Raw genomic sequence first — 19,068 nt, 5'->3', positions numbered from 1 at the left:
AATACATGATCTCTGAAGAACAAGATTATCATTGATCCACTGACTCTCTTAATGAAATCTGATTACACTGTGAATCAGGAAGCACAGTAAGATGTGCAGTGGAGTCATTACACAACTCTGGGAGTTTAAAAGAGAAGCAGAGGCAATCACACTTCCAAAAGAATAAAACACCTCTGAAAATGTTCCACTTTGGCAAAGGTGAAAGGTTGGGAAAGCCAGCAATTTGGTCCACTTCAAACTTTGTGTCATGACAGCTTTCTGATACCATTTCTATTTAGAATTCCAGAGGTCCCATTTTTAGAATGAGAATGCTTCGTCATTGGAGAGCCTGCAGGACCTGATCGTACACAGCAGCACCATGCTGCAGACTGCAGGGTGTTTTAAACGTGTTGGGTCAATGGAGGAAAAGCATTCAGTTATCAATGATTCCCTTCGGTGGTATTTAATTGATAAGAACCACACAGCAGTTGAAAGGTAGTTTATTTTATTGCTCTTGCCCAGAAAGAGTTAAACATGTGACTGACTGTTAGTTAAAATCCTCTGTATTATTGCATTATAGCTTCAAAGATGGACTTGGCAGCTTGCAGTTTGTCACAGCACTGCAGCAGTATCCTACAGTCCTGACCCCTGTTCTGTCACTCAAGTGAAAAGTTATCTGCCACAGACACGGAAAACTTATTCCAACCCCAGCTTAGTCCTGCCTGAAGTAACAAGAGGAAAACAAGAAGTTTGTGGGCAGACTGCCTTCTGACTGCGAAGGTTGGTCAGTTTAATCTTTATCAACATAAAATATCATCCCAAGTCTTGTTTTAGATTGACATTTTCAGTAAATTAGTCCAAATGCTTTCTACTTTTAGAAGGAGACACTTCAGTGACCCTGGAGGAGATCTTCATGCTTGCCACAGGTGTAGCAGGTAAACCTCCTGCTGGCACGGATCCTGGAGCGTCCCTTCAGCTCCTCACCAGTTCAAACTACCCCATGGCAAATACATGTGCCAACACATTAAAGCCGCCTGTCTCTGATAACTACAACAGCTTTAAAGCCAACATGAACTTTGGAATGAAGAATTCCCGCTTTGGATGCTTTTAAACACACTGAACTATGAACACCTGAAATGTCCCAAAAGAAAAAGGTTTTGTTCAGGTTGGAGATGTTAAACACTCAGCTTTAAACTCCTGTTTAAACCTCTGTTCTGTCTTCTCTTTTTAAAATCTACAAGGTGCTGGTGTTCCTCTGTGCCGGAGGGTAATGCATAAGAATAAAAGGTTTTGCCATCCCAGTTTATTTGTCTAAATGTGAAATGAAGATAAAGTTCAGCCATGTTGTTCAGAGTGATGTAGTTCTCTACAGCAGAAAAGGTTTCAGTTTGTCGTTCCCACCAACATGCCACACTGAACAATACTCTATTCCAGATGTGTCAGGTTCTCTTCTTCTGTTCATCACATCACATCTTCTGACCGTAAAAGAGTACTTTTGTTTCAGAGGCTGCCACATCGCTCTGTAACCTAAAAGCTGCCTGATCCCTGAGGTTCCTCAGAAAAAGCTGCCTGCACAGCAGCAACTGGAGCGTAGTTCTTCCTCACGGTCAGGTCTGCATTTTGTCTTCTTTTGAAAGTGCTGACACTCACTGAAATGTTGTGCTTGGCTGCCAGTAAGTCCAGCATGATTTCAGAGGCAGGGTCCTCAGTGAAATACTTGTGGATAAGTTCATCCACCACGGCTGCTTCAGGACCTGATGGATGAATATATGAAAACACCACATGAGAAAAAGTAGATCCACTGCATTTACACTCTTTCGTGTCAGGTTTTAAATGATTATTGATTAACAAAGTAAGAAACTGAATATTGTTAATGATTCACTTAGATTCTCATACATTTAGTGTTCATCCCAGTGACTAAAACGCAGCAGAGTTGGAAACCTTGAAAAATGCCACCCGAAGTAGTGGAATTTGACATTTTATTTTCAGGGTGCCTCTCTGTTTTTCTGAATGTAATATTCTTCATCTGTTGCATTTAACATAGTTTGCATGTTTTGAGTTTCAGCCATACTTGGGTGGTAATCTCAGTGATAATTCACAGTACAATGAAGAAATCCATAATCTTTAAGAAGATGATCAAAATATACCTTCCTCTTGAAGATTTCTGCAGCATGAGCCACAGTGTGACAGGACAGGCTGAAGATTTATTCAACAAAATGGACAAAACATCATCTGGTAAAATACAAAGGGGACAGGACTTTTAGCTTACACATGATGGTAATTTGCTGTGTAAAGTTGAGAAACTAACACTCATCTCACTGATAAAACAGTGATAACAGCACAGTTAATAAACATTATCCAGCATCAGAGTCTCACTTCCTTCTAAAACTTTTCCTAATTTCCCTCTCTTTATCCGTTAAAACCTGAAAACTGCCCAATTGCTTTGGGGCTTGTTGTATTGCTTTTGTATTCTTTGACACTTCAGGGCCACCGTAGAGACCGCCTGGGAATACCAGCTGCTGTATTCGTGGCACCTCATTTAAGTCAGTCTGTTCTAACAGTTTCCAGCACTGCTCAGCTCACAGACTTCATCTGTCTGAATTCTTCTGGAAAACAAACACAAATTTTATTCTCTCACCTTCTCAATTCTCTGTATTGTTGAGGATGGTAAGAAGGGAAGAGTGAGGGGTTTCCTCTGAAAGTCCACTGTCATCTCCACAGTGTTGAGCGGATTCAGCTCCGGGTGGTTCTGACTGCCCAGAGGACCAGGCTGGACCCTGCTTGGCTTCCAAGATCAGGTGTGTTCAGGGAGGTGTGGCTGTAAGCGACAGTCACTGTGACAAATATGGATTATATAGGTGCTGGAACCACGTTTCCTCTATTTTAAAACAGAGTTTATTTGAGAGGCTGATGCTGATCCTGCACATGTTCTTCTCTCACATGTTGGTTCTCTTCAGCTGAAAATTAGGCTTTCAGATAACTTAGTGTCTGTCAACCTCTTCTGTTCCCTGTGTGTAGTTTTGTGTTCAGCGTCACACAGAGAGACAGAGGAAGCTTAATTCAATAATATATGTTGATTCTGCATCTATAAAAACCTTGTTTGCGATAACTTTTCTCGCTTATGGCCATACTGCCCTGAACACACCTGACCTCATCTGAGCTCAGAAGCTAACCAGGATTGGGCCTGGTCATTACTTAGATGGGAGACTGCCTGGGAACAATAGGTGCTGAAAGCTCTTTTGCTTCTCTTCAAAAACCAAAGAGGAAGCTGCTGTCCCATTGAACTTCATATTAACTTAATAGCTTAGATGGCATCTCATCTAAGTCAATCTGTTCTAACAGTTTCCAGCAGTGCTCAGCTCACAATGACTTCATCTGTCTGAATTCTGAGAAGTTAAAACATTCATAAAAAGTATTCTATCAAAATAATACCAAGAAAACTGATCTTTTCCTGATAAGTTCAGGAAACTTTAGTGATATTAAGTAACTTCCCTCAAACAGATCGGTCAACATGTCTGTACTGGAGTTACTGCATAAAGTCTCATATTATATTTAAAGTCTACTTTCATCAACTAAAAAGAGGTTGAGAAACAATCAATTCAAAGTCATCATAGCATATATAGACACTTGCTGTGTCTTTAAAGTTTGCTGCTCATACACAGAAGGTGGCTTGAAGAAATATTTTAATAGATTAAATGATGGACCCCATAGAGTTTAGTCCCCAGAATGACCGAGATCATACATTTACAAGCACAAGTTGTTCCTTAATATTAGTTTACTTATTTTATAAACACTACTTGGATATACTATATAGCAGAGTGTTAAAGCTGTTTCTCCTGGTTTCTGTGGTGTGTGACTTCCTCTCAGGAACACAGACAGCACGCAGACACATGTGACATCATGAACAGAGAAGGAATATTTCTGTGAAACGTTAAAGCTGTAACGGATCAAATACAGCAGATGAACAGGTTTTCACTGTAATCACACATGATGTTCAATACACACATACAGCAATCTGTTGTATGTTTGTACTCTGCTGTGGACTGAGCTGTATCTTTTAAAATGGCTTCATGTTTAATATTCTATAGCAGCGATCAGTTAATAAGGCACAGACATGATAAATTCAAAGGAGACTCTTTGGAGTCTTCACTCCTGGACCTGTTGCCTAGGCGACCCGACCTCAGGTAATTATCGATTGTTGAAATTGTTCAGTCTTTAATGTCAATAAAATCTCCTTTAACTGTGAAGAAAGTGGACTCTTTATTGATGGAAATGTGTCGCCCTCTGGCGGTGAAAAGATAAATAGCATCATGTCAGTTTGGGAGTGTTTTTGAATGATTGAATACTTTATTAGAGTTCTTATAACTGTAATAATGAGCAACTGGACTTTCTGGATATTTCACTTCTCATCTGAAAGATGTCTTCAGCTTTAACTAGTTGGTGACTGTCGGCTGATCAGCAGCTTAAAGACTATTCACACTTGGCAGGTCTGTACGGTCACACTGACACACCTCAGTCCAAACCATCTGTTTTCTTTGTCCAGAATGTGGACATCACTGTCCTCAAAAGAGTGTCCCTTCACCTTAAGCCTTCAAACTGCACATCTGTATCTGTCAGATAAAAATATGATGGCTCTACAGAAACAGACATTCAGGACCAGAGGGTGAAGAACTTAGAAGATGGGGACCTCACCCAACCAGAAAAGGATGTTTGCAGCAAAGCACTCAGTTTTGCCATTTCTCCACAACAGCTGCCAGTAGTGGACTTCATCACGGCTGCTGAATCTGTGATAAGGGCTGACAACATCTCAGAAGAAGGCAGAAACAAGCTCAGGAGGAGGAGGAGAGACACTCTGAGGAGGAACAACACAAACTGATCCCCAAACAGAACAAGAAATGACACAAACAAATAAATGGAGTCCAAACGGATCCTGAACTTTGATGTCTGAATCCAGATGTTGTCAGTAAGAAATGTGGATTAGAACACGTAGAAAAACTGAACAAATACTGCTGAAGCTGCTTCACAACGTGATGGAAATATTAAGATATTCACAAATATATCAGGTGTGAGTGTTGAGATTAAAACAATATGTGATTTGTTCTGCAGGAACTGCCTCATTAACAAGCTTCTGCTCTCAAACTGCACAGATCTGAGCGCAGAATGGGATTTGTTGAATTTTTGGACATTTTCTGACCTTCCCATCAAACTGAAAATAATTAATGCACAACACACTAAAACACACATTTCTTGTGTAAATTAAACTTGTCCTGAGACAAGTGGGTGCAGAATATTGAAAATGCAGCCCCTAAAAAGACATAAAAAGATCACACCAGCTTCTCAATGAGGAACATACATGTACATGTACGAGTTAAAGTCAGTTTCTGACACATTTATTTTGCTTTTGATACATAATTCTTGTTCTGACGATCAACAAATTTCATTCACAGCAAGTTGTGTCCCTCCCCACATGTGCAACACTTTTACCAAAACCAATTCAATGTGGCATCAGAAAATAAACCCCGAGTGACACGACCAACAGGAAATGACATCATCAAGCCATGTGCTAACTAACACAATGAATAGAGCAAAACTAAGTCAGTAACGATGTGTAAAATGCTATTAATCCCACAGCACTTTACACTATGAAAGTATACGTGGATGTGCACAGAAAAGTGAACATCTGCACAAAGATGTCCCGCTTATCAGATTTCTATGGAACATTTTACTGATCTGATCTGCATGCAGTTCTGTCTTCACCCAGCTGTCTGTTTGACTGATTAAAGGAGAAAAGTGCTGATATGTTGGCAGCCCGTTAGCCATGGTTTGGTGAGGCAGAGTAAAGCTGTTCTCTGTGCAGCATCTACAGTGGAAGTACAGCAGATGTAGGGGTGCACGGTGTAAAACAGCTGTGTTAACAGCTGGTTTACTCCCCTGTTACTTGTGTCCTCTGCAGTGTGTTTGGGATAATGTGGGATGGGAATGTGTGGGCGAGCTGCTTCTGGGTTTTAGCTGTTCAGGAAACGGCTTTAAGGTTGATGGTGTGGTTTTGTAAATTTAACTCTTTATAATCAAGTGTTTGTAAGAATGAATGCGTACAGGAAATACTAGAATATTTTGTATTGAAACTATTTTGTAAAACAGAGACACCTCCTCTGTAAGGATGTGGTTTGGCACCGTCAGTGGTCAGTTAGTTCGTTAAGGCCTGCTGATGGTGGAGGATGATCATGTCCCACGATGCCTCCATGCTGTTCTTGGCTCTGTGCACCTTTTCTAGATCAATAGTTTTGTACCATATTCTGTTTCTGCGTTGCTGTAATCAGCTGCTGAGAAGCTGCCTCTGATATATTTAGTTTCTCTGATCTTTTCCAAAATGTGTTAGACCCTCCACCCATTGCACCGTCACCTTTATTACAGAAAGAAGACAAAGTCTTTGAAAAGTTTCTGTCCATAATTTAGATGATTCTCCAGTAGAACATAAAAGAATAATAACATCAATAATATCAAAAGAGCAAAAAAGCATAAAATTCTGGTTTTCACCTCAAATATCAACATGTTTGACTTAATTTACATTTTACATCAATTATTATTGAGGTGATTAAATGTTAGTAATTTTATTTAACTTATATGTTTACAACTGTTAAAGTCCAAATGTTGTTTGTAATGGATCATTTCAGTCCTCTTTGTGAGCGTTTAGCAACATTTAGCAACTTTCTGCCATCAGAAACTAGTTCCAGTCCAGTTTTCCTTTCATCATCAAACAGGAAGTGAATGTGGAGAAACATCAGGATGAACCCTGGCTGCTCACCGAACTTCTGCTCATTGGAGCAGAATCAGTGAAGATCTGTCAGCAGGTTGGAAATTCATCTTGGCTGATTGCAGCTCAGTGATTCCTCTCTGATATCACAGTTTGTCACATGTGCAGCAAAATAACTGCAGCTGACATGAACTGAATGGTCTCAGTTGAAGTGAGCTGCAGAGAAACACAACATACTGATATTCAGTGTGAAGCTTTGACTGGAAACACACAGAAAAACAACATCCTGGAAGAATGGCAGCTTCCATCTTCAAAGGACTGGAAGAGGAAGAAGTTTCCAAGGAATCATTCAGAAGAGTTTCAAACAGAAACTGACTGAATCCATGAATCTGAAAAGGTGTTTCTGAGTGAAAGAGACAGACATGTACAGACTGAACTATCTGTTCAACAGTGGTTCTCTGACAGGAGGAAACTCTTTATAAAAACACAGAGACACTGAGGAACCAGGTGACCAGACTGTAAATCCAGGATGCAGAGGTTCTTCAGTGAATGTGGTGTTGAAGGTGTGGAGGTGGATCAGTGTGTCAGAGGAGACTCTGTAGAAGGACAGAGTGCCAGCAGGACGGTCCACATACACTGCTGCTCTGTTAGAGACGGAGGAGGAGGAGGAGGAGGAGGAGGAGGAGGAGGAGGAGGAGGAGGAGGAGGAGGAGGAGGAGGAGGAGGAGGAGGAGGAGGAGGAGGAGGAGGAGGAGGAGGAGGAGGAGAAGATGGTTGTTCCTTTCTTATTGTGTCTGATAGAGTAACCTCCATCAGAGCACCTCAGACTCCAGGACAGATCATTCCATCCAAACAAACAGTCTCCTCCTCTCCTGCTGATTCCTCTGTAACTCACTGATATAAAAACTCTTCCTCTCCACTTGACCTCCCAGTAACAGCGACCAGTCAGAACATTTCTATATAGCAGCTGATGACACCAGTCATCAAATCTGTCTGGATGATCAGGATATGACTGAAACTCCTCCACACATGTCACCTTCCTGTTGTTGTCAGACAGTTTCAGTCTTTTGTTCACTGTGTTTGTGTCGATTGTGAGTTGACAGGAATCTGATGGAGAGAACAAACACAATCCAGCTGCAGTTATTGATCTATCATCTGTTCACTTTGATCAATGAGTGATGTGACAGTGTGAAGATGGTTGGATGTCATGAATCAGATGAAGAACACACTTACACTTCCTCAGACCTGGTGTCAACCATCGTTCTCCAGCAGGCTCCACCCTGAAAGGAGGAGGGGGGTCAGAGCAGCACAGTCTCTTTCAGCATGCAAACATGGACATTACATGGCTCTATCACACACATTGTTCTACACTGAGAAAGGAACACGAAAACATCTGGATACATCCACTGGAATGGAGCATCTGAAAACTAGAATGAAAGCTGTTTGATCAAAACTGAAACGTACAAAACTCCTTTCAATCATCTCTGCACAGCAGAGTTAATTAATTACAAAGCAGTATTAATTCTTTCATTATTTGATTTATCTCAGAAAAAGGAGGAAAGAAAAGAAAGTGAAGAAAGAGAAGAACGATGGATGGAAGGAAATCTCTCTGAGCTCATTCTTAAGTTTAAAAGCACCAAATGTTTTCTGCAGTCAGATTATGGAGATGAAGTTTCTATCTCTGAATTCAACTCTTCAAGTTTGGAAGAATTTTCACTTTGATTTTTCACTTATTTCTGAATCCAAATATGAGCTTTCTGTCACAGTTTAGTCATCCAACCATCAGTAATTTACCATTGATCCTACTTCTGCCCCACTCAGCCTGTCAGCCACACACACCTCATCAGTTCACTCCACTCACCTGTGCACACAGCTGCCTCTCATCACATGCAATCAGCCCAGCATATAGTCACCAGCTCCACACTATCCTTTGCCAGATTGTTCTCCTGCCAGCCTTCCCGGTACCGACCTCGCCTGTCCCTGATTCCCTGCTTCGTCTGCCTCCTAGTAATTCGACCCAGCTTTCTGTCCCTGACCAAGAACTTTGCCTCTCCTCTCCTGATTCCTGTTTACTGGTTTCTAAACCGTTTGTCTGCCAGAGTCTCAGTAAAGCCCAAACACAGAGTTAAAGGTCATATTTAGGCTTTAGTCATTTTCAGCACCTGATTAGTAAACCTGGTTGGAGGATAGCTGCTGCTTTCCCTCAGCCTGTGGTTCAAGGAATGTAAAAAGATGAGCAGCTGGCTTTCTGTAAGATTCATTTAACCACCATGATTATCACCAATCAAGTCATTTTTAACAGAGACTTAGACAAGAGGCATTGATTATTTGATATGAAAAAAACCCACATTCATTAATTTGTTCTGTTAAAGTTGAAGTCTTCATGTTTTTCAGATTCCCATTACTTGTCTCTTTTGTGTTGTTTCTTTTTTTTAATTTAATCTGGGTGGTCATGGAACAGATACATGCTGTGTTCAAACTGTTTAACTGATCATGATGTAGTCCTCTATAATATATTGTTGGAATGAAACTTGTTAATTAAATGTGTGCATGGGAGCACCTTTGGTGAAGACACCACATTTGTTGTGTTTTCTTTCTCTTGATGGTCTAAATAAAGCTATATATATTACATATATATATATTATATATGTGTGTGTGTGTATTTTATAACTGTAAATGCAATTGGCTACAGTGTGGCAACAGCAATTTATTGAAATTTAAGTGATATGTGTTCAAATACAAATCACAAGTCAAAACAGCGCTAACTTTAGCTGAATTCTAAAAGGTATAACTGGTGAAATGGAGTCGTTTTGGAGCCGAAAGAGTCGGCTCTTCTTGGTGAGCTGAGCCAAATGATCTGGCTCACCAAAAAGAGCCGAAATTCCTATCATTAATTGTTAGGAATACTTCTTCTTCTTCTGTGATTTTTTCTGGCAGCTGGCATCCTTAACGTTGCATATGACGCCATCTACTGAACTTAACTTCTTTCTAATTCTTCTTTCCTATATTCTTTTATTTACCCCAGTTGACACCAGGAATCTCATCATTATTTTCCTCCCTTCTTTAGATTTCCCAGATTCTACTATGTTTCTAAAATAAATACATTCTCCTATTCCTGCCTTCTGCAGCCCTATCTTCATTATTTCCCTCTCCCTTCCATACCAAGGACATGCTATCAACACATGTTCCACTGTTTCTTTCTCCCCACAGCTACACTGCCCAGTTGGATGTTTCCCCATTTTCTTAAGTGTATTATTCAGTTTAATATGTCCTATTCTTATCCTGCTCATAATTCTGTTCTGTCCATAACACCCTGCCTCTCCTGCTACACTTTGTCATTTATATAAATGTCTTCCTTTTTCCTGATTCTTCCAATATTGATTCCACTGTTTGTTTATTTCATTCCAGACTAAACTTTTCCCTTCTGTTTTTGATCATTTTACTTTCATTTCCACCTCCTCTTTCTTTACTGCCTCCTCAGCAGCTTTGTCTGCTTTTTCATTTCCTTTTATTCCTAAATGAGCTGGTACCCACATGAACACTATTTCCCTCCCCTGTTGCGTTAACCTGGATGTTTTTAATTGTATTTCATATCAAATTTCATGTTGCATGTTTCTGCTGTTCCGTTTTTAAAACTTAAGAGTGCCACCTGTAGCCTGCTCATTCATCATCTTTAACCCTGTATGGCCATCATGTGACCTTGCTGCTGCTGCCTCCGCCTGCAGAGGAAACTGTGAGACCATCACTGATCAGCATCAACACCTGAACTCATTCAGCTCTGATTCTTCACAATGTGCAGAAATGTTCCCAAATGTGAAGCTCTCAGTTTAAAGAAGGAGCCTCCTGATTTTCTGTGTTCATGAACTTTTCTGCCAACAGTCAGACAGTAAAAAGCTCTGTTTCCTCTTCATTTAGTCTTGTTGGCAGTCTTTAGACCACAGTTCCACATGTGTGCTGCTCAGTGTTGAATCTTCACTGTGGTTCTTTTCATTCAGTTTCACATGCTGTGCTGTTAAATATCTGACATCACGGAGCTTTGATCATCAGCATCAGATCTACCAGAGAAACTGTTGGACATGGAAACACATTTTTCATCTGGGAGAGGCAATGACTTCAATAAATCCTGTTCTGGAGGAGCAGACAGGGATAATAAAGTGGAAATCACTGAATAAAGAGTCTCATTTTTGTCTGTAATGACAAAGTTCAAATCCAACTGAACCGTTTGTGACGCACTGATCTGTTACTGGATCTGAACTTCCTCTCTGGGTGTTTCCTCTCGGTTTAGTTTCACTTCCCATCCTTTTGCTCAGCTGATTTTATAGGTGGGAAGTGCCATCTGAAGATAATTCAGCTGTTTTTAATGTGTGACTCGTTAACATCAGCTGTGGGCAGCTTAGTTCCAGAAGAAATCTGCGCTCCAATTTTCACGGCACCGGACTCACAGCTGGAACCGAGAAGTCAGGACGAAGGAGGCAGCGGCTCGGCCTGTCCGTCATGTTGTCACTTCTGGTGTCAGTAAGTCCTGAACGAAGCTGTTAAACTTTAAACTTCACATAAATTTCTGTCTACAATAGTTCGACTGCTCATATCTGGGCAGAATTGTTCTGAAGAGGCTGTAGATTCATTAATACCTGGATGATGGGCAGCACTGGAATAATGGCGCATGTTAGTGGAAAGATTAATGAGATGACAGCGATACATTTCTCAACAATGCAGATCTCATCAAAACATCCAGTGCAGAATAGGGCTTATTAATGGATGATCTATGGGATGTCTAATTGTTAGCTTTTATATGGGAAATAGACGGAGGCTTGCATTTGGTTTCTATGAGTCATGAGCAGTGGCGGTTACAGACCAAATTTATCAGCAAGGGCCAGTGGTTTTTTTCATGGGGCACAGAACAAAAACAGCATGAAGTGAATTTATTCGGAGCACAAACAAAATTAAAAATGTCACATACTGTACATCTGAAGAATAAACCTTTAAATAGCAGCTTGGCTGGAAGCTGCGTCTCGTGTCCCCTGTTAATGTGGTCAGAAATGTCCTCAAATTAGGCTGCACTGGTGGATCATCCGTGCACCTGCTGATATCTGAAAAGAATGCTCCTAAAGTTGTTCTTAATGTGTGCAGCTTGTTCTCCAGGATGGACGTGGTCAGGATTTGGGTTAAATCAACAGATGCAGACATGGTTGTAATTTCTGAAACCTGGCTGACCAAATCTGTTCCTGATGAAGATATGAACAGAACTGGATGCAGTGTTTATGGTGGCGGTGTTGCTGCTTCCGTTAAATCCAGATTTGATGCCTCTATAGTTCTGTCTAAATCCATGTGGAAACAATGTGAATTTGTGGCTCTGAATGTGGAAACTGCTAAGGGCCTCTGTGTAACTGTTGTTGGGTGCTACAGGCCTCCATCTGCCTCCAAGGAAGCATCACAGTCTTTAAAGCGTCTTCTTTCCAGTCGTGTCATGAATGCTGTTGTTAGAAACACGAAGGTGCCCAAACCTAAAGCTGCTATTGTCCACTGATGTGGCTTTTTCACAGGATGCTGATTCTGTAGTGAACAGGGAGGCTGATGTAGAAATATTACGTTCTCACACGTTGTGTTTAATGACGTCAGTTTAAAACGACCTTCTGAAGAAACAAGAACAAAATGACCAAATCAACCCATTAATGTCAGTAACTGATCTGTTATTAATTCTCTCCTAATAAACCTGCTCATGTTATCTGGTGAAAAGATCTCATTTTTTAATCTGACACTTTATATTCCAGAAAAATCAAATATTCCAAAGTCAGTGTTTTCCAGAGTGGTGCAGCTGTAGTTTGTCTCTGAAAGAGCAGAATGAATCTGATCACACAAACAGTAAAGACTGAGTCAGAGAACCACACTGAAATCTCAGAGCTGAAGTCTGAAGTCTTCCTTTCTCTCAGTAAAATTACATCCAGCTTCCAGTTTCACACACCTGCTGACGTCTGCCTGCAGAGTGACAGAGTTGCCACAAGGGGGCGCTGTAACATTGTTCCACAGCAGCCACACTGACTCTCTGACAGGCCGTCTCACTGCAGACTCAAACACTATCACTGAATACTTTAGTTTGAATAAAACAAGTGTTTTTCTCTCAGGATCCAGCAGAGACTCAGACCTGGTCCTGGAACCAGCTGTGTGTCCATGAAGAGCGACCGGTCAATGTATGAGCCTTTTAACTTCAAATCAGACCAACATCCATCCGTTCAGAGGTGAGCTGAGTGTAAATGTTGTAACAGAGTAAAATGTAGCAGAGTCAGTTTGAACAGTTTTTATTCCAACATGTGTTTAATGTGAGCTCAGCTCTGTTTCACATCCATTTCTATGTTCATATGTGAAGCGGTGTGTGTTGGATGTTTTCCACAAACACAGCAGTCACAGAGGAAAGAATGGATGTTGGAGGAGGTGTTTCTGAGTGTCTGTAGGACACCAGCTGGTCCAGCAGGTGTCACCTTTGTGCTTTGGCTCTAACACAGCAGCTGACTTCCAGAGTAAAAGTGCAATTCATTCACAAATGAATGACTTCAGTCAGGTCTGTGCAGGTCGATGACAATACATCCGTGTTTTTGGGTATTTGTATGTGGTTGAAATATTGCCCATCAGTCTGGTCTCGACTTGAGATAAAATATGGTTTTGAATATTTTATGAGACTTTCAGAAATATCCTTTTATTCCCACTGTTAGAAACACACTGAGGTCTTATCTTCTGGAACACAAATGCTGATGATGTGCAGCTTCAGAGTTAATCAGCTGGTTTATGGCTGCGTTCACTGTTCACATCCACACGTCACTTCATGGAGCTTTACCATGTGTTTGTCTCTGTGTGGACAGACAGAATGTGAGCTCATTCTTCATGATTCCTCCACAGAGTGGACCAGCAGAGCTCAGAGGTTCCCAGTGGTCAGTCTGCCCAGCAGCATCAAACACAGCTGGACTCCATATTTATGGTCTGTACATGTACAACAACTACTTTTCCATCTATTCTGTTCACAGTCATCTCCATGCTGCACTTTGTAGACCAGTGGATTGTCAGTGTGTCCAAATGAATGATGATGTTTGGCTCCATGATTCCAGTCTGATTGGCTCATTCATATAGTATTCTGTTCCAGCTGCTGGAGGACAACATGGTCACTTTTGTGAAGGAGGAGCTGAAGAAGATCCAGAAGGTTCTGAGTTCAGATTACCCAGAATGCTTAGAGAGTCAGAGGGAGGATGAGGATGAAGAGCAGAGGAGCAGCAGAGAGGCGTTAGTGAAGATCACAGTTCACTTCCTGAGGAGAATGAAGCAGGAGGAGCTGGCTGACCGTCTGCAGAGCAGTAAGAGGATTTCTCTAAAGATTTAACCTGCTGGATAAATGACACATTTACTGATGTCTCAACACATAGAACAACACATGTTCAAATACTCATTCTTTACAGGGTTGAAATGTTTATTTACTGATGTTATTTGTTGTCTTCATTCAGGACATTTATATATAATATTATATGTATTATATACATTACAATATTTATATATATATATATATATATATATACTCACTCTCTCAGAGAAATGAAAAGTTTGAAGATTTACTGTGTATTGTATTAACTGATCTTATTTGTCATGTTTATTTAGAACTTTTTGACCCAGTTTGCAGACAAAAATCTGCTCTGAAGAAGAAGTTCCAGTGTGTGTTTGAGGGGATTTCTAAAGCAGGAAACCCAACCCTTCTGAATCAGATCTACACAGAGCTCTACATCACAGAGGGAGGGACTGGAGAGGTCAATGATGAACATGAGGTCAGACAGATTGAAACAGCATCCAGGAAAGCAGACAGAGCAGAAAAATCCATCAGACAAGAAGACCTCTTTAAACTCCCACCTGGAAGAGATGAACCAATCAGAACAGTGATGACAAAGGGAGTGGCTGGCATTGGGAAAACAGTCTTAACACAGAAGTTCACTCTGGACTGGGCTGGAGGCAAAGCCAACCAGGACATCCAGTTCATGTTTCCATTCACTTTCAGAGAGCTGAATGTGCTGAAAGAGAAAAAGTTCAGCTTGGTGGAACTTGTCCATCACTTCTTTACTGAAACCAAAGAAGCAGGAATCTGCAGCTTTGAAGAGTTCCAGGTTGTGTTCATCTTTGACGGTCTGGATGAGTGTCGACTTCCTCTGGACTTCCACAACAAGGAGCCCCTGACTGATGTTACAGAGTCCACCTCAGTGGATGTGCTGCTGACAAACCTCATCAGGGGGAAACTGCTTCCCTCTGCTCGCCTCTGGATAACCACACGACCTGCAGCAGCCAATCAGATCCCTCCTGACTGTGTTGGCATGGTGACAGAGGTCAGAGGGTTCACTGACCCACAGAAGGAGGAGTACTTCAGGAAGAGATTCAGAGATAAGAAGCAGGCCAGCAGGATCATCTCCCACATCCAGACATCACGAAGCCTCCACATCATGTGCCACATCCCAGTCTTCTGCTGGATCACTGCTACAGTTCTGGAGGATGTGTTGAAAACCAGAGAGGGAGGAGAGCTGCCCAAGACCCTGACTGAGATGTACATCCACTTCCTGGTGGTTCAGGTCAAAGTGAAGAAGGTCAAGTATGATGGAGGAGCTGAGACAGATCCACACTGGAGTCCAGAGAGCAGGAAGATGATTGAGTCTCTGGGAAAACTGGCTTTTGAGCAGCTGCAGAAAGGAAACCTGATCTTCTATGAATCAGACCTGACAGAGTGTGGCATCGATATCTCAGCAGCCTCAGTGTGCTCAGGAGTGTTCACACAGATCTTTATAGAGGAGAGAGGGCTGTACCAGGAGAAGGTGTTCTGCTTCATCCATCTGAGTGTTCAGGAGTTTCTGGCTGCTCTTCATGTCCATCTGACCTTCATCAGCTCTGGAGTCAACCTGATGGAAGAACAATCAAAGTCTGAAACAAGAAAACAGACTCTCTTCTACCAGAGGGCTGTGAACAAGGCCTTACAGAGTCCAAATGGACACCTGGACCTATTCCTCCGCTTCCTCCTGGGTCTTTCACTGCAGACCAATCAGAGTCTCCTACGAGGCCTGCTGACACAGACAGGAAGTAGCTCACAGACCAATCAGGAAACAGTTGATTACATCAAGGAGAAGATCAGTGAGAATCTGTCTGCAGAGAGAAGCATCAATCTGTTCCACTGTCTGAATGAACTGAATGATCGTTCTCTAGTGGAGGAGATCCAACAGTCCCTGAGTTCAGGAAGTCTCTCCACAGATAAACTGTCTCCTGCTTTGTGGTCAGCTCTGGTCTTCATCTTACTGTCATCAGGGAAAGATCTGGATGTGTTTGACCTGAAGAAATACTCTGCTTCAGAGGAGGCTCTTCTGGGGCTGCTGCCAGTGGTCAAAGCCTCCAACAAAGCTCTGTAAGTACATGTTTGGTTTTCAGATATAGAGGGATGTGTGTGAATATACTGCTGCTGTTTTTATAGGAGAGAAAGTCACAGATTACTGCTTATCTCATTATTCCCTCCTCAGATTGAGTAGCTGTAACCTCTCAGAGAGAAGCTGTGAAGCTCTGTCCTCAGCTCTCAGCTCCCAGTCCTCCAGTCTGACAGAACTGGACCTGAGTAACAACAACCTGCAGGATTCAGGAGTGAAGCAGCTTTCTACTGGACTGAAGAATCCAAACTGCAGACTGGAAACACTCAGGTCAGGATTCATCAAACTGTTTTTATAAACAGCTGACAGAACACCTGTGGATGGTCTTTGTATGGTTGTTACAGCAGCTTTAGGCCTCTGACAGCTTAAAGAGTTCAGAGGCCTAAGCAGCAGATATTTGTGGAGGAGGTCTCCAAGGAGAACATTTGCAGGAACAACAGTGAGAAGTGTCTGTTAGTCCTCTGACCCTGGATAAGATACAGAGATGGGTCCAGGACATGTTAGCCTAGCTTAGCACAAAGACACAAAGTCAGTAATGTGAGACAGTTCCAGTTTCTTTGAACATTTGATGACATTCAGCTTCAGTTTCAGAGCAGTTCTCTCAGAGTTTCTGTGTTGTTTTGTGTGTCTGCAGCCTGTCAGGCTGTCTGATCACAGAGGAAGGCTGTGCTTCTCTGGCTGAAGTTGTGACCTCCAACCCCTCCCATCTGAGAGAGCTGGACCTGAGCTACAACCATCCAGGAGACTCAGGAGTGAAGCTGCTGACGGCTGCACTGAAGGATCCACACAAACTCAGGTATGGAGAGGCCTGCTGCAGCCACACACAATGTCTGATAGAGGAGGAAGAGCTGGAAACATGTTCTCTGTCCTGCACTCAGCCCTGTGTTTTTGCTTCCTGCTGAGTGTTACATGAACAATCCCACATGTAGGAGCCTTTTTCCTTTGCTCACAGCAGAAACACTGGTTGAACAGAAACAGCAGATATTTGTGGAGGAGGTCTCTAAGGAGAACATCTGCAGGAACAACAGTGAGAAGTGTCTGTTGGTCCTCTGACCCTGGATCAGATACAGAGATGGGTCCAGGACATGTTAGCCTAGCTTAGCACAAAGATTTATAAAACCATGTTCACCGTACATCTGGAAATGTGCACAGGTGGATCAGACCTGTGTCCCTCCCTCCATACACCCACATGGTGGATCTTCAGCTGGACCGGCTCTCTGACAGCTCCAACACATTCAGAGAACAGTGTGTGTAACTGGATGTGTTTCAGCTCAGAGATAAAGCCACCAGAGCAAACTTCAACAATCCTGAGCTCCACATGACTTGATATCTGACTTACTGAGAGCCACACAGTTGTTCTTCATCCCATCTCTGGCTGGGATGAAGAAAAAGAAGAAAAAAGTGGGGGACAATCCAATAAACACTATCCAAGGAATTCCAGAGAAACAGGAAGAGAGGGACACTGGGGGAAGGAGAGGAAGAGGCTGGAGGCTTTTCAGTCGGTTTCAGATTCCTGAAAAGTGATCAGGCTGAAATAAACGAGTGATTCTGGTCAATAAAACCACAACAGCTGTCAGCTAATATACTTCCAATGAATATAGATTCTCCTCTGATCTTATTCTGAGCCTTTAATGTTCACTGTAGAGGGTGGGATGAGGGGAGTGTTTCTCGTCTAACTTTTCTAGATGAATGTCTTCCCCTGGTTGGCTGTGCAGCATTCAGATTGACCAATGGGTCTGAGAAAGGATCTGGATGTTTGGCTGCCCTGAAACATACTGAGAGGAGTCAGCAGAAACAATGTGACCATCAGGAGAGATCATGATGTCAGAAACTGAAGTGATTTCATTAGAATTTTGAAACTGTAATGGGTGGTGTATGGACCCAATTGCAGTACAAAGGAGTCAAAAGACAGTGGTAAAAAGTTCAAGGCTTTACTGAGACTCTGGCAGACAAACGGTTTTGAAACCAGTAAACAGGAATCAGGAGAGGAGAGGCAAAGTTCTTGGTCAGGGACAGAAAGCTGGGTCGAATTACTAGGAGGCAGACGAAGCAGGGACAGGCGAGGTCGGTACCGGGAAGGCTGGCAGGAGAACAATCTGGCAAAGGATAGTGTGGAGCTGGTGACTGTATGCTGAGCTGATTGCATGTGATGAGAGGCAGCTGTGTGCACAGGTGAGTGGAGTGAACTGATGAGGTGTGTGTGGCTGACAGGCTGAGTGCGGCAGAAGTAGGATCAATGGTAAATTACTGATGGTTGGATGACTAAACTGTGACAGAAAGCTCATATTTGGATTCAGAAATAAGTGAAAAATCAAAGTGAAAATTCTTCCAAACTTGAAGAGTTGAATTCAGAGACAGAAACTTCATCTCCATAATCTGACTGCAGAAAACATTTGGTGCTTTTAAACTTAAGAATGAGCTCAGAGAGATTTCCTTCCATCCATCGTTCTTCTCTTTCTTCACTTTCTTTTCTTTCCTCCTTTTTCTGAGATAAATCAAATAATGAAAGAATTAATACTGCTTTGTAATTAATTAACTCTGCTGTGCAGAGATGATTGAAAGGAGTTTTGTACGTTTCAGTGTTGATCAAATAGCTTTCATTCTAGTTTTCAGATGCTCCATTCCAGTGGATGTATCCAGATGTTGGACTGTTCCTTTCTCAGTGTAGAACAATGTGTGTGATAGAGCCATGTAATGTCCATGTTTGCATGCTGAAAGAGACTGTGCTGCTCTGACCCCCCTCCTCCTTTCAGGGTGGAGCCTGCTGGAGAACGATGGTTGACACCAGGTCTGAGGAAGTGTAAGTGTGTTCTTCATCTGATTCATGACATCCAACCATCTTCACACTGTCACATCACTCATTGATCAAAGTGAACAGATGATAGATCAATAACTGCAGCTGGATTG

At 42.1% G+C, this 19,068-nt stretch overlaps 3 protein-coding genes and 1 pseudogene across 4 annotated transcripts in view; 3 read left to right on the top strand and 1 right to left on the bottom strand.

Moving 5' to 3' along the window:
- Positions 1-19,068, top strand: part of LOC140291582 (NLR family CARD domain-containing protein 3-like) — a 531,700-nt gene that overhangs the window by 511,241 nt on the left and 1,391 nt on the right. For both annotated transcript variants that reach the window (XM_072379427.1, XM_072379428.1), the window contains 3 exons: positions 16,258-16,431; positions 16,796-16,957; positions 18,915-18,961. In XM_072379427.1, the coding sequence (XP_072235528.1) occupies positions 16,258-16,431; positions 16,796-16,957; positions 18,915-18,961 (383 nt within the window). The remainder of the gene's footprint in view (positions 1-16,257; positions 16,432-16,795; positions 16,958-18,914; positions 18,962-19,068) is intronic.
- Positions 1,507-11,229, bottom strand: LOC140294882 (stonustoxin subunit alpha-like). Its single transcript, XM_072379620.1, has 4 exons — positions 11,176-11,229; positions 7,967-8,048; positions 7,238-7,840; positions 1,507-1,733 (listed from the first exon to the last, which is right to left on the bottom strand). Exons 1-4 carry the CDS (start codon positions 11,227-11,229, stop codon positions 1,507-1,509), a joined length of 966 nt encoding a protein of 321 aa, XP_072235721.1.
- Positions 3,097-3,215, top strand: LOC140295099 (5S ribosomal RNA; annotated as a pseudogene).
- On the top strand, positions 13,575-16,174 carry LOC140294866 (protein NLRC3-like). The gene is made up of 4 exons (XM_072379619.1): positions 13,575-13,703; positions 13,866-14,073; positions 14,372-16,062; positions 16,169-16,174. The coding sequence occupies exons 1-4, from the start codon at positions 13,701-13,703 to the stop codon at positions 16,172-16,174; spliced, it is 1,908 nt and encodes a 635-aa protein (XP_072235720.1). The 5' UTR covers positions 13,575-13,700.

The sequence above is a fragment of the Leuresthes tenuis genome, unplaced genomic scaffold, assembly GCF_036924035.1.
Source record: "Leuresthes tenuis unplaced genomic scaffold, fLeuTen1.0.hap1 SCAF_1, whole genome shotgun sequence".
Classification (NCBI taxonomy): domain Eukaryota; kingdom Metazoa; phylum Chordata; class Actinopteri; order Atheriniformes; family Atherinopsidae; genus Leuresthes; species Leuresthes tenuis.
Note: the sequence above shows the minus strand (reverse complement) of the source record. Positions and strands in the feature narration are given on the sequence as shown.

Coding starts and splice junctions, on each gene's coding strand:
- LOC140294882 (XM_072379620.1), bottom strand. CDS start 11,229: ATGACGGACAGGCCGAGCCGCTGCCTCCTTCGTCCTGACTTCTCGGTT. Junction 8,049..11,175: donor CTGACTTCTCGGTTCCAGCT/GTGAGTCCGGTG, acceptor GCATGCTGAAAG/AGACTGTGCTGCTCTGACCC. Junction 1,734..7,237: donor ATTTACAGTCTGGTCACCTG/GTTCCTCAGTGT, acceptor TTCATCCATCAG/GTCCTGAAGCAGCCGTGGTG.
- LOC140294866 (XM_072379619.1), top strand. Junction 14,074..14,371: donor GGCTGACCGTCTGCAGAGCA/GTAAGAGGATTT, acceptor ATGTTTATTTAG/AACTTTTTGACCCAGTTTGC.